A 14,058-nucleotide genomic window follows, 5' to 3' on the forward strand; every position below is an offset into this window, starting at 1 on the left:
GCTCAGTCTGCTCCCGCTCAACCAGCTTCATGCATCTTATTTTGCAACTGACACACACACACACTAATTCTTTACATGCTCCAACAAAGATTTCCCCTTGACATGAAATCTAGTCCTTTTATGAGAGATTTAAAATGGTCTTTCTTTGTCCATGTGGATAAACTCCTTCCAGCAGCCCATGAAACGAGAGCGCATTCCAGATTCTGTCTCTCTCTGCCTGCTTCTCTCTCTCTACTCCAAGCTCCAGCATAGCTGAAGCCTGAACAAAAATGTAATGGTATCCAAAAGTCCCAGGCTCAGCCTGCTCCCACTCAACCAGCTTCATGCATTTTATTTTGCAGTTGACTCACACACACTCACTGATTCCTTACATGCTCCAACAAAGGTAAAGGTAAAAGTTTCCCCTTGACATGAACAAAAATGTAACGGTATCCAAAAGTCCCAGGCTCAGCCTGCTCCCGCTCAACCAGCTTCATGCATTTTATTTTGCAGTTGATTCATACACATTCACAGATTCCGTACATGCTCAGACAAATGTAATGGTCTCCAAGGTCATGTGGTCGGTATTTCAGTGCAAGACCCCAGGGAGCATCCAGTCTAAGAAAAGGATCGTCAAAGCACTCCCAACAGATGGTCACCCAACGTTTGAAATAATAATAATAAAATAATAATAATAATAATAGCAACCTAGGGGCCATCCAGTCCAACCTGCTTATGCCTTGCAGTAATAGCACATTCAAGGCAGCAGCGGGGAGGTCTTGTTGACCAATGAGCTCAAAGCCAGCCCGGGTCGGAGTAAACTCTCGACCATTTGTCTAGCATGCTGTCGACTTTTGCAGCCTGAGAGACAGTTGAATCTGTCAAGTAGGAAACTTAGGCTAATTTAACTAATTTATGACGCCATAAAACTCTCCAGCAACGTGCAAAAGAATGAGGAAGTACTCCATCGGTTTCACAAGCGGACGGTGAAGCGACAGCTCCCCCGGTGGCCGGAATTCAAAAAGCATACCCCCACGAAGCTGGAATGTTAAATAGCCTCTGTGTGTCTGTCTATATATGTTGTGTGCCTATGGCATTGAATGTTTGCCATGTATATGTGCATTGTGATCTGCCCTGAGAAGGGCAGAACATAAATACTGTAAATAAATAAAAATAATAATAATGGTGGCGACGGAAGCCACCGCTTGTTTCGATCCATTTACGTTTCCCTGTTTCTATCCCTTGTATATTTCTCTGCTTGCCCCATGTCTAATTTTAGACGCTCTGCCCCACAAGGCCAAGACCTTTCCTTCTGCGCCTCGAGAGGGGTCATGCATATTAATAACCCGCTAGAAATAACGAGGGAAAGATGGCATCCGGCGGCGCGGTGCTTTACCTGCTTACTGCATAAATCTCCACTTATTTCACACTCGTATATAAATATGTGTCAGGCTAAACCCGTTCGGTATATTCACCGTTTCGTTTCCCCCAAAATGGCCCCGTCGAGGACTTGCTCCGCCCCACATTGAAGTGTCATTATTTTGAGTCGACATCGATATTTGCAGGAATCCCAACTTTATTGCAAAGCCGGAGGTTGTAATAAACGCTAAACGAACGAAGCAGGGGAACAAAACGAGGGAACGAACGAGCAAAAATCGTCGTATTTCGGAGTTTCGGTCTTCCGCGTCGGCGCGATCTCAAATGGCCTCGTTGGCTTTGTCCATCATCTCTTTCTGGATCTTCGCGGGGAGGTCGGGATCGGTAAAATAGTCTGAAAAGAGACAACGAGGAGAGAGAAAGATGAGGCCTAGGTCTCGAAAAGACTCCCTGAGAGCAAAGTGGGGAATTGTCGAAAAAGGCCAATTTGGTCTCTCGTTCGTTCTGAAATTTTCACCGCCAGATCTTTAGAAACACTTTAGAAGCAAAACACTAGCGCCCCCTAGTTTTGTAAGTACTTTAGAACCACTTAGAACCGTGGATTGCACATGCAAGAAAGAAAGAAAGAAAGACAGAAAGACAGAAAGAAAGAGCCCAACCAAATAACCATGAGATCATGCCGAAAGCACCTGGGCTTCAAGGTCTTGGATAAATTTTCTAACTTGGGGACCACATGCTGGCACTCCCGGCTACAAGGAAGGAAGGGAAAGAGGAAGGAAGGATGAAAGGGAGGAAGGGAAGGATGGCAGGAAAGAGAGGGAAGGAGGGGGAAAAGATGGATGAGGGACAGAAGGAAGGAGAAAGGGAAGAAGGAAAGAGAAGGATGGAATGATGAAAGGGAGGAAGGGGAAAGAGGGAAGGAAGGAATGACAAAAGGTAGGATGAAAGGAAGGAAGGGAAGAATGAAAGGAAGGACGGGAAGGAGGAAGGAAAAGAGAATGACGGAAGAAAGGGTGGAAGGGAAGGACGGAAGGAGGAAGAGAGAGGAAGGAAAGACTAAAGGGAAGGGAAGGAGGAAGGAAAAAGAGAAGGAAGGAAGGGTGGATGGAAGGAAAGAAAAGGGAAGGAAGGATGAAAGGAAGGAAAAGGAGAAGGATGGAAGGAGAAAGAGGGAAGGAAAGACAAAAGGGAAAGGAAGGATGAAAGGGTGGAAGGTAAGGAAGAAAGAGAAGGAGGAAGGAAAAAGAGAAGGAAGGAAGGGTGGAAGGGAAGAAAGAAAAGGGAAGGAAGGAGGAAGGAAAAGGAGAAGGATGGAAGGAGAAAGAGGGAAGGAAAGACAAAAGGGAAAGGAAGGGTGGAAGGTAAGGAAGAAAGGGAAGGAGGAAGGAAAAAGAAGGAAGGAAGAAAGGGTGGAAGGAAGGAAAGAAAAGGGAAGGAAGAATGAAAGGAAGGAGGAAGGAAAAGGAGAAAGAGGGAAGGTGAAAGAGGGAAGGAAAGACAAAAGGGAAAGGAAGAATGAAAGGGTGGAAGGTAAGGAAGAAAGGGAAGGAGAAAGGAAAAAGAGAAGGAAGGAAGGAAGGGTGGAAGGAAGGAAAGAAAAGGGAAGGAAGAATGAAAGGAAGGAGGAAGGAAAAGGAGAAGGATGGAAGGAGAAAGAGGGAAGGAAAGACAAAAGGAAAAAGAAGGGTGGAAGGTAAGGAAGAAAGGGAAGGAGGAAGGGAAAAGAGAAGGAAGAGGGGAAGGGTCTCAAAGGAAGGATGGAAGGAGAAAGAGGGAAGGAAAGACAAAAAGGGAAGGAAGGATGAAAGGGTGGAAGGTCTCGAAAAGACTCCCTGAGAGCAAGGTGGGGAATTGTCGAAAAAGGCAAATTTGGTCTCTCGTTCGTTCGAATTGAAACTACACAGTGGAGAGAAGGGTGTGTGTCACTTTCCTTGGGGCTCAATGGTTTCGTCTGTACGACGTGTTCCCTCTTATCTGTCATCTGACAGCGAAAGGTACAAGCTCTGCTCTCCCTTTGGCGTGGCTTTATTTGTATTCCTCTGGCTCAGAACATCTTTGCTCCTAATCTGAACAAGCCGGGAACAGTCAGCTTTCCAATCAGTCAATCCACACCAAAGAAATGGGGACAGAAGGGTTTAGATATTGATCCCTGGAGCTTCCGGTTTCGTAGGTATAATCAAATCATTTTATATCCCACCTTGGGATTCACATAGCTTTGCCCATGCCTTCCTCTGAGGCTGAGAGAGTGTGACCTAGTATTGTGGCTCAGCAAATGGCAAAGGATGTTTCAGAGGATGAGAGAATTTATGGGTTTCAGAGAGAGAATTGCAGACTGGGGAGGCCAATGTTTGGGTTTCCCGTGCTCGTTCCCAAGCAATAGAAAGTAAAGATTTCAGTTTTCTTGTAAAACGACCATAGGCCGAAGGGGAGTTTTCCCCAGAAACCAGATTAGGTTTGAGAACGGAGGGAGTGAAAAATAGACTAATTAGATGTTCTGAGAGAATGAATGAGAAGACCTTGAAGCCCAGGTGCTTTCGGCATGATCTCATGGTTGTTTGGTTGGGCTTAAATTTAGTGCTGTTGGTTTTATGCGTCTCAGAGGAGACAATGTTGCCATTCTGAGAGAATCTGTGAGAAGACCTTGAAGCCCAGGTGCTTTCGGCATGATCTCATGGCTATTTGGTTGGGCTTACATTAAGTGGCGTTGGTTTTATGCCTCTCCCAATTTCCTTCCTTTTTTCCTTCCCAATTTCCTTCTTTCCTATTTTCTTCCTTCCGTTTCCTTCCTTTCCTTCTGTCTTTCCTTCCTTCTCTCCCTCTCAATTTCCTTCCTTCCTCTTTTCCCTCCTTCCCTCTCTCAATTTTGTTCCTTTCTTCTCTCTCTCAATTTCCTTCTTTCTTCTTCTTTTGCTCAGTTTCCTTCCTTTCCTTCTCTCTTTCAGTATCCTTCCCTTTTCCCCCTCATTTACTTTTCCCTCATTTTCTCATTTCCTTCTTTCCTTTCCTTCCCTTCCTTCTCTCTCTCATTTCCTTCTTTCTTTTGCTTTCTTTTCTTTCTCAGTTCTTTCCTTCCTTCCTTCCTTCCTTCCTTCCTTCCTTCCTTCCTTCTCTCTCTCATTTCCTCCCTGCCTCCTTTCTTCCCTTTCCTTCCTTCTCTCTCTCATTTCCTTCCTTCCTCCCTTCTTCCCTTTCCTTCCTTCTCTCTCTCATTTCCTCCCTCCCTCCCTCCCTCCCTTCTTCCCTTTCCTTCCTCCTCTCTCTCATTTCCTCCCTTCCTCCCTTCCTCCCTTTCCTTCCTTCTCTCTCTCATTTCCTCCCTCCCTTCTTCCCTTTCCTTCCTTCTCTCTCTCATTTCCTTCCTTCCTCCCTTCTTCCCTTTCCTTCCTTCTCTCTCTCATTTCCTTCCTTCCTTCCTCCCTTCTTCCCTTTCCTTCCTTCTCTCTCATTTCCTTCCTTTCTCCCTTCTTCCCTTTCCTTCCTTCTCTCTCTCATTTCCTTCCTTACTTCCTCCCTTCCCTTTCCTTCCTTCTCTCTCTCATTTCCTTCCTTCCTCCGTTCTTCCCTTTCCTTCCTTCTCTCTCTCTCATATCCTTCCTTTCTCCCTTCTTCCCTTTTCCTTCCTTCTCTCTCTCATCTCCTTCCTTCCTCCTTCCCTTTCCTTCCTTCTCTCTCTCTCATTTCCTTCCTTCCTCCCTTCTTCCCTTTCCTTCCTTCTCTCTCACATTTCCTTCCTTCATCCCTTCTCTTCCTTTCCCGAGTGCATACTCTTTCCGAAAGGAGTTTGCAGCAATTGAAGCAAGCTGAGTACAAAGGCGGAGGAGGAAAGGGAGAGAAACTGGGACATTTCAAAAGCGGCTTGGAAAAAGGGAAGGCAGAGGCGTAATGGGACCAGTCTCGCCATAATGCCTTGTGAATGGCACAGAGACTTTGCTTTCGTGTCACCGACAAAACATATCCGTCTGCCACGCGTTTGGAAATGTCACAGTTCATCTCAGTCTCAATTGGCTTCGTAATGAGTTATTGCCTGCTGGTTGGATGCTTTTAATGCTGCTCATCATCGTTTTATGGCTGTCTCGTTATTGTGTTTGTTTTCTTAAATAGCTTTGATGTAGGACACGCCAGGGTTCCTCCCTTCCGGACACTTTCCATCCGCATCCAAGGGCAAATACGCAAGGGATCATATTGGAATAGGGATACTCAAGTGGAACGCCAATGCTTACCAGCCGCAAACTCCCGTATGTTGTCTGGTCTCTGGAGCAGGACTTCCCTTGAACGACAGAAAAGGAAGAAATAATTTGCAAAATGCTTGGTTTCTTCCTCCCTTGCTTTGGTAGACTATGGGTTGAAATTACACAAAGCCAATAGTTCAATCGCCCTTTTCTTATTTCAGATCGCACTTGCACCCACCTTAAACAAGGCCTTATTATTATTATTATTATTATTATTATTATTATTATTATTATCCGTAGGGATACCAAGGTGCTTGTTTATAAAGCCATTGTCCTCCCAACCCTGCTATACGTCTGCGAGACATGGACTGTCCACAGATGTCAACATCGACACTGAAGTATAACACCGCTTGAGCTCTGCGAGTGCAGCGTTTTTCCGAATGAAGCAGAGAGTGTTTGAGGACCGGGACATCCATAAGGATACCAAGGGGCTTGTTTATAAAGCTATTCCCTCCCAACCCTGCTATACGCCTGCGAGACATGGACTGTCTACAGATGTCAACATTGACATTGAAATTCAACACCGCCTGAGCTCTGCGAGTGCAGCATTTTTCCGAATGAAGCAGAGAGTGTTTGAGGACTGGGACATCCATAAGGATACCAAGGGGCTTGTTTATAAAGCTATTCCCTCCCAACCCTGCTATACGCCTGCGAGACATGGACTGTCTACAGATGTCAACACTGACACTGAAGTATAACACCGCTTGAACTCTGTGAGTGCAGCATTTTTCCAAATGAAGCAGAGAGTGTTTGAGGACCGGGACATCTGTAAGGATACCAAGGTGCTTGTTTATAAAGCTATTCCCTCCCAACCCTGCTATACGCCTGCGAGACATGGACTGTCTACAGATGTCAACACTGACACTGAAGTATAACACCGCTTGAACTCTGTGAGTGCAGCATTTTTCCAAATGAAGCAGAGAGTGTTTGAGGACCGGGACATCTGTAAGGATACCAAGGTGCTTGTTTATAAAGCTATTCCCCTCCCAACCCTGCTATACGCCTGCGAGACATGGACTGTCTACAGATGTCAACACTGACACTGAAGTATAACACCGCTTGAACTCTGTGAGTGCAGCATTTTTCCAAATGAAGCAGAGAGTGTTTGAGGACCGGGACATCTGTAAGGATACCAAGGTGCTTGTTTATAAAGCTATTCCCCTCCCAACCCTGCTATACGCCTGCGAGACATGGACTGTCTACAGATGTCAACACTGACACTGAAATATAACACCGCTTGAGCTCTGCAAGTGTAGCATGTTTCCGAATGAAGCAGAAAGTGTTTGAGGACCGGGACATCTGCAGAGATACCAAAGTGCTTGTTTATAAAGCTATTCCCCTCCTAATCCTGCTATATGCCTGTGAGACATGGACTGTCTACAGACGTCAACATTGACACTGAAATATAACACCGCTTGAACTCTGCAACATTTTCCGAATGAAGTAGAGAGTGTTTGAGGACCGGGACATCCGTAGGGAGACCGAGGTGCTTGTTTATAAAGCCATTGTCCTCCCTACCCTGCTATACACCTGCAAAATGTGGACTGTCTACAGATGTCACATGTAACTCTGGGAACAATTCCATCAGCGCTGCCTCCGAAAAATCCTGCAAATCTCTTGGGAAGACAAGCGTGCTGGAAGGCACAAAGACCACCAGCATTGAAGCGATGGTCCTCCGCCATCAACTCCACTGGACCGGCCACGTTGTCCAGATGCCCGACCACCGTCTCCCAAAGTAGTTTCTCTACTCTGAACTCAAGAACGGAAAACGGAATGTCGGTGGGCAGGAAAAGAGATTGAAAGATGGGCTCAAAGCCAACCTTAAAAACTCTGGCATAGACACTGAGAACTGGGAAGCCCTGGCCCTTGAGTGCTGCAGCTGGAGGTCAGCTGTGACCAGCAGTGCTGCAGAATTTGAAGAGGCACGAATGGAGGGCGAAAGGGAGAAACGTGCCAAGAGGAAGGTGTGTCAAGCCAACCCCAACCGGGACCGCCTTCCACCTGGAAAGCAATATGTATATATATTGTTTTTTCCCCTTCTTCATTGCTTACCTGAGGAATCCGGAGAGCATCAGCCCCACTTCCTTGTGGGAACGCAAGTACCTCTCATTCGCAATCTTGGCGTTGATCTAGGAGCAAAAGAACGCAGCTCAGATCAAGTCGAAAATAGATCATGGTGCAGCGGGTTAAACCGCTGAGCTGCTGAACTCGCTGACCGAAAAGGTCGGCGGTTTGAATCCATGCAGCGAGGTGAGCTCCTGCTGTTAGCCCCAGCTTCTGCCAACCTAGCAGTTTGAAAACTTGCAAATGTGAGTCGATCAATAGGCACTGCTTCTGTGCAGTCATGCTGGCCACATGACCTTTGAGGAGTCTATGGACAACGCTGACTCTTTCGCTTTGAAATGGAGTGTTGTGCAGATAGAGATGAAAAGAATAGCAAAGGGTTAAGGGAGAGACAGTGGCCGGGATCATGCAAACTGTGGTGGAGGAAACACGTAAAATCTAGGATGGAATGTAAAATCTAGGATGGAATTGTTCCCAAATGGGTTGTTGTGCTGTAGCAAAGGGTTAAGGGAGAGACAGTGGGCAGGATCATGCACATTCCACACCAACAGAGAGAGTAAGGAACACTGGGATGTCTGTGGGAGAGGAAACACGTAAAATCTAGGATGGAATTGTCCCCAAATGGGTGGTTGTTGTTTCTGTATCAAAGGGTTAAGGGAGAGACAGTTGGCGGGATCATGCACATTCCACACCAATCGAGAAAGTAAGAAACACTGGGATGTCTGTGGTGGAGGAAACATGGAAAATCTAGGATGGAATTGTCCCCAAGGGGATTGGTAGTGAGGTGAGCTCCTGCTGTTAGCCCCAGCTTTGTAGATACTTGTTGTTGTTGATACACAGATGTTGTTGTTGCTGCTGCACTTAATTCTTCCTTAATTGGCACCCAAGGAGATTGGTAGATACTATTATTATTATTATTATTACTATTATTATTACTGCACATGACTCTGGGCCTCCACTAAGCTGCTAAACTTGCTGACCGAAAGGTTTGAAGGTTTGAATCTGGGGAGTGGGGTGAGCTCCCGCTGTCAGCCCCAGCTTCTACCAACCTAGCAGTTTGAAAACATGCAAAAAGGTGAGTAGATCAATAGGTACTATTCCGGCGGAAAGGTAATGGCGCTGCATGCAGCCATGCAGGCCAGGCGGGGCTGAGCTCCCACTGTCAGCCCCAGCTTCTGCCAACCTAGCAGTTTGAAAACATGCAAAAATGTGAGTAGATCAATAGGTACTATTCTGGCGGAAAGGTAATGGCGCTGCATGCAGCCATGCAGGCCAGGCGGGGCTGAGCTCCCGCTGTCAGCCCCAGCTTCTGCCAACCTAGCAGTTTGAAAACATGCAAAAATGTGAGTAGATCAATAGGTACTATTCTGGCGGAAAGGTAATGGCGCTGCATGCAGCCATGCAGGCCAGGCGGGGCTGAGCTCCCACTGTCAGCCCCAGCTTCTGCCAACCTAGCAGTTTGAAAACATGCAAAAATGTGAGTAGATCAATAGGTACTATTCCGGCGGAAAGGTAATGGCGCTGCATGCAGCCATGCAGGCCAGGCGGGGCTGAGCTCCCACTGTCAGCCCCAGCTTCTGCCAACCTAGCAGTTTGAAAACATGCAAAAATGTGAGTAGATCAATAGGTACTACTCCGGTGGGAAGGTAAGGGCGCTCCATGCAGCCATGCAGGCCAGATGAAATTGGAGGTGTCTATGGGCAACGCCGGCTCTTTGGCTTGGAAATGGACATGAGCACCAACCTCCAGAGTTGGACTCGACTCGACCTTAATGCCAAGGAGAAACCTTTGCCTGCACTAAACCTTGTCTTTTATTTATTATCTCCCACTTTACATTTAAATATTATTTTCCCCCCTTCTCTTCCCCAACTCCAAGCCAAGCCAATGCTAATTCCCTGTGTGGGTTGGGAATCGGCACAATTGCAAAGCCAGGCGGGTCGTGTGAGCTGTTGTGTGTCTTTCGGGGCCTTTTTCCATGTGGCTTCCCCCACCGTTCTCTTTTGGACCCACCTTGAACTGGAGGAGCTGGTCTTGCTGCTTGGCGTGCAGGGAGCCCACGTCCAGGCACTCCAAGCCCGACGTGACGTCCACCATCTTTCCGCCTCCTTTCCAAAGCAAGGCTTGTTAGTGTTGCCACGGGGACGGTTGCCACGGGGACGGTTGCCACCAGCTACCTTGGCATTGCCCATCACCTAGTAGCCGCCCGGCCCTCGCCTGGCTTGGCTCGCTTTGGCCACCCGGCTGCTTCCTAGGAGCAAAAAATAGAATATGTGTGTGTGTGTGTTTATATGTATGTGTCTATATCTTTATATATCGAAAGAGAGCACTGTTCTTTGAACAAGGCATACATTCTGTACCCGTTTGTACATCTTGTATCATTACATAAAATCCAGAAGGAAGGAAGGAAATGAGAGAAGGGAAGGGAAGGAAAAGAAAGAGGAAGGAAGGAAATTAGAGAGAGAAGAAAGGGAAAGGAAGGAAGGAAAAGAGAGAGAAGGACGGAATGGAAAGGAAGGAAGGATAGGAAATGATTGAGAGAAGGAAAGGAAAGGAAAGAAGGGACAAAGGAAGGAAATGAGTGAGAGAAGGAAGGAAGGAAAGAACTGAGAGAGAGAAGAAAGGAAAAGAAAGAAGGAAAAGAGAGAGGGAAGGAAAGGAAGGAAGGAAATAAATGAGAGAGAGAAGGAAAGGAAGGAAGAAAAGAAATGAGAGAAGGAAGAGAAGGAAAGGAAAGAAGGAAATGAGAGAGAGAAGGAAAGGAAGTAAGGAAAGAAATGAGAGAAGGAAGGAAAGGAAAGGAAAAGAAAGGAAAAGAAAGGAAGAAATGAGAGAGAGAAGGAAAGGAAGTAAGGAAAGAAATGAGAGAGAAGAAAGGAAAGGAAAGAAGGAAATGATAGATGGAAGGAAAGGAAAGGAAGGAAGGAAAGAAATGAAAGAGAAAGGAAGGAAAAGAAAAAAGGAAGGGAGAAAAGAAATGAGAGAAGGAAGGAAAGGAAAGAAGGGAGGGAGGAAGAAAATGAGAGATATGGAAGGAATGGAGAGAAGAAAGGACAAAAATTGAAAGAAGGAAAGTAAGGAAACTGAGAAAAGTAAGGAAGAAGAAAGGAAGAAGGAAATAGAGAGAAGATAGGAAGAAAATAGAAGGAAGGAAACTGAGGGAAGGACAGGAAAGAAGTAAGAAGGAAATTGAAAGAGAAAAAGAAGGGAGGAAATTGAGAAAAGGGAAGAAATTGGGAGAGAAGGAGAAGGAAAGAAATTGAAGGAAGGAAATAGAGGGAGGGAGGAAAGGAAGGAAACTGAAAGACTGAAGGAAATGAAAGAAATTGAGAGAAAGAAGGAGGAAGAAAGGAAAGAAGGAAATTGAGAGAAAGAAAGAAGGAAGGAAACTGAATGAGAGGAAGGAAGGAAATTAAAAGATGGATGGATGGAAGGAAGGACTATGAGAGAAGGAAGCAAAGGAGGGAGGAAGGAAATACAAGGAAGAAAAGAAATTGAGGGAAGGAAATAAATTGAGAGAAGGGAAGGACAGAAAGAACATAAGGGAGGGAAGAAGGAAGGAGAATTGAGATGGAGTGGAGGGTAAGAAAGAAAAGAAACTGAGTAGAGGAAGGAAGGAAAGAAGGAAGGAAGGAAAGAAAAAGGGAAGAAGGGAAGGGAGAAAGAGAAAGCAAAAAAAAAAAAAAGGTAGAGGATCAAGTCTTGGGACAACTGGGATATTCCAGAGACTTTTCCATGCAGTTCCTCTGTGTCTTTTCCGAACATGCCTCTCGCCACATGGTGCCATAACCCCGAAGGCAGATTAGCAGACCCTTCTCCGCTCCGGATGAACAACAAAAAGGCCCAGGACTCTGTGGGAGGCCAAGATCCATGTGCCAAGTTGCCCTCTGACAGTTGGCACAGTCCCTTTGCCCAGCTGGGCATAGCAATTGAATGCCTTGCCTTTGTGATTTCCCTGGCATTCAGTCCGTCTGACGACAAAAATATGTCGTCTGGCTTTCCTTCTGTGTTTCGGAGTCCGCAATTCCGGGAGAGTTATTCCGAAATGGAAAGATTTAAGAAAATTTCAGCGGGAGTTGTTCCATACAACTAGAATGGATTTATTCCAGGAAAACAAATTTAATACAACATTAGAGTATTATTAATGCCCTGGAATATTGGGAGAAACACAACGAAAACAAGGTCGCACTAATATTTGTGGATGCAGAAAAAGCACTCGACAAGATAAACTGGGAATACTTAATGCATAATAATAATAAGAAATACTAATCAATATTATTAATAATTAGTATTATTAATAATTAATATTATTAATAATTAATATTATTAATACTAATTAATATCATTAATTACTAACTAATAATAATTAAGACTCTGGCACAAACCAGTGTATCTATCTAATGAAGTTTGAGACTTATTATTATTATTAATAATAATAATAATAATAATAGACTCTTGCGCAAGCCAGTCAAGGTGATCCCAGTGGTGATCGGCACACTGAGTGCAGTGCCTAAAGACCTTGGCCTGCACTTCAAAACAATCGGTGCTGACAAAATTACCATCTGCCAGCTGTAAACGGCCACCTTACATGCATTATTCACTGATACATCCCACAATCCTAGACACTAGGGAAATGTCTGACGTATTCGCTTACCTGAGCGCGGTCCTGGTTTCGATATCCGTGGCCCAGGTCTCACTATCCGCAGCTGCTTTAAATTGCTCGATTTCACAGAGATTTGAGTTTTTGGCGGCCCATGTGTGAAAGCGGTCGACCATTCCCAAAATCTAAACGCATAAGCTATACTCCATATGTATATATCGACATTTGGATTTGGCCTGCACAGGAACCTCCAAAAGTGACACTGTACCAATACTACACATCTCTGTTTTGACCCATACCTTACTGATATCACACAGTTTAAACTGTGAGCAATTTTCATATCATATAACAATACATACTGACACATGGATCCACAGGCGGCCCGCTGCTGGTATTCGCTTAACAGAACTGGTTTCGATATCCGCTGTCCTGGTTTCGCTATCCACGATCCTGGTTACAATATCCGCTGTCCCTGGTTATGATATCCGCTGTCCTGGTTTTGATATCTGCTGTCCTGGTTTCGATATCTGCGGTCCTGGTTATTATATCCACGGTCCTGGTTTCGATATCTGCGGTCCTGGTTATGATATCCATGGTCCTGGTTTCGATATCCGCGGTCCTGGTTTCGATATCCGCGGTCCTGGTTACGATATCCGCGGTCCTGGTTACGATATCTGTGGTCCTGGTTACAATATCCGCGGTCATGGTTTCAATATCTGCTGTCCTGGTTACAATATCCGCGGTCCTGGTTTCGATATCCGCGGTCCTGGTTTCGATATCCGCGGTCCTGGTTTTGCTATCCGCGGTCCTGGTTTCGCTATCCGCGGTCCTGGTTTTGATATCCGCGGTTCTGGTTACGATATCCGTGGTACTGGTTACGATATCCACGGTCATGGTTTTGATATCCGCGGTCCTGGTTACGATATCCGCGGTCCTGGTTTAAGTATCCACGACCCTGGTTTCGATATCCGCAGTCCTGGTTTTACTATCTGCGGTCCCGGTTACGATATCTACGGTCCTGGTTATGACATCCGCGGTCCTGGTTACAATATCCGCAATCCTGGTTACGATATCCGTGGTCCTGGTTACAATATCCACAGTCCTGGTTTCGATATCCGTGGGTCTGGTTTCGCTATCTGTGGTCCTGGTTTCGCTATCCGCGGCCCTGGTTTCAATATTTGCGGTCCTGTTACAATATCCGTGGTCCTGGTTTCAATATCCACGGTCCCAGTTACGATATCCGCTGTCCCGGTTTCGATATCCGCGATACTGGTTTCGATATCTGCGGTCCTGTTACGATATCCACGGTCCTGGTTTCGATATCCGCGGTCCCGGTTTTGCTAACTGCGGCCCGGATCTCACTATCCGCAGCTGCTCTAAATTGCACGATTTCACAGAGATTGCACGATTTCACAGAGATTTGGTGGCCCATGCGTGAAAGGGATCGACCATTCCCAAAACATAAACACATAAGGTATACTCAAGATGTATATATGAACATTGGAATGTGGGTTTTTGGGCGGTTCATGAAAGGTGTTCACTATTCCCAAAAGCTCAAAGCATAAGAGATACTCAACCTCGATATATGGAAATGTGGGTTTTTTGGTGGCCAGAAGCCGTTCTTGGGACCTTCCCTCTCTTTGAGGGGGACGGAACGGGTGTCCCTTGCGGTCGTCCCTCGGCTGAACCCCTTCCTTCTGCTCCTCCGTCGTCTCCGCAGCTGTTCCCTCTCTCCCAGCCAAGGGCTGCCTCTTGACCCACTTTCGCTTTGCTCCTTCCTTCCCTCCAGCTTCAAGGCACAAGCTGTTCGGG

The 14,058-nt window shown here is 46.0% G+C and overlaps 1 protein-coding gene across 1 annotated transcript; it reads right to left on the reverse strand.

Annotated features, from left to right (window-relative positions):
* Positions 1-1,043: 1,043 nt before the first annotated feature.
* RIIAD1 (regulatory subunit of type II PKA R-subunit domain containing 1) lies at positions 1,044-14,058 on the reverse strand. Its single transcript, XM_060758503.2, has 5 exons — positions 13,824-14,058; positions 9,660-9,897; positions 7,638-7,714; positions 5,577-5,623; positions 1,044-1,750 (listed from the first exon to the last, which is right to left on the reverse strand). The coding sequence occupies exons 2-5, from the start codon at positions 9,741-9,743 to the stop codon at positions 1,677-1,679; spliced, it is 282 nt and encodes a 93-aa protein (XP_060614486.1). The 5' UTR covers positions 9,744-9,897; positions 13,824-14,058; the 3' UTR covers positions 1,044-1,676.

Source organism: Anolis sagrei, chromosome 12 (assembly GCF_037176765.1).
Source record: "Anolis sagrei isolate rAnoSag1 chromosome 12, rAnoSag1.mat, whole genome shotgun sequence".
Taxonomy (NCBI): Eukaryota; Metazoa; Chordata; class Lepidosauria; order Squamata; family Dactyloidae; genus Anolis; species Anolis sagrei.

Excerpts from the sequence above, each read along its gene's own strand:
- RIIAD1 (XM_060758503.2), bottom strand. The coding sequence starts at position 9,743 with ATGGTGGACGTCACGTCGGGCTTGGAGTGCCTGGACGTGGGCTCCCTG. Across the intron at positions 7,715-9,659 it reads ACCAGCTCCTCCAGTTCAAG|ATCAACGCCAAGATTGCGAA; the intron begins GTGGGTCCAAAA and ends TTTTGCTCCTAG. Across the intron at positions 5,624-7,637 it reads ATGCTCTCCGGATTCCTCAG|GGAAGTCCTGCTCCAGAGAC; the intron begins GTAAGCAATGAA and ends CTGTCGTTCAAG.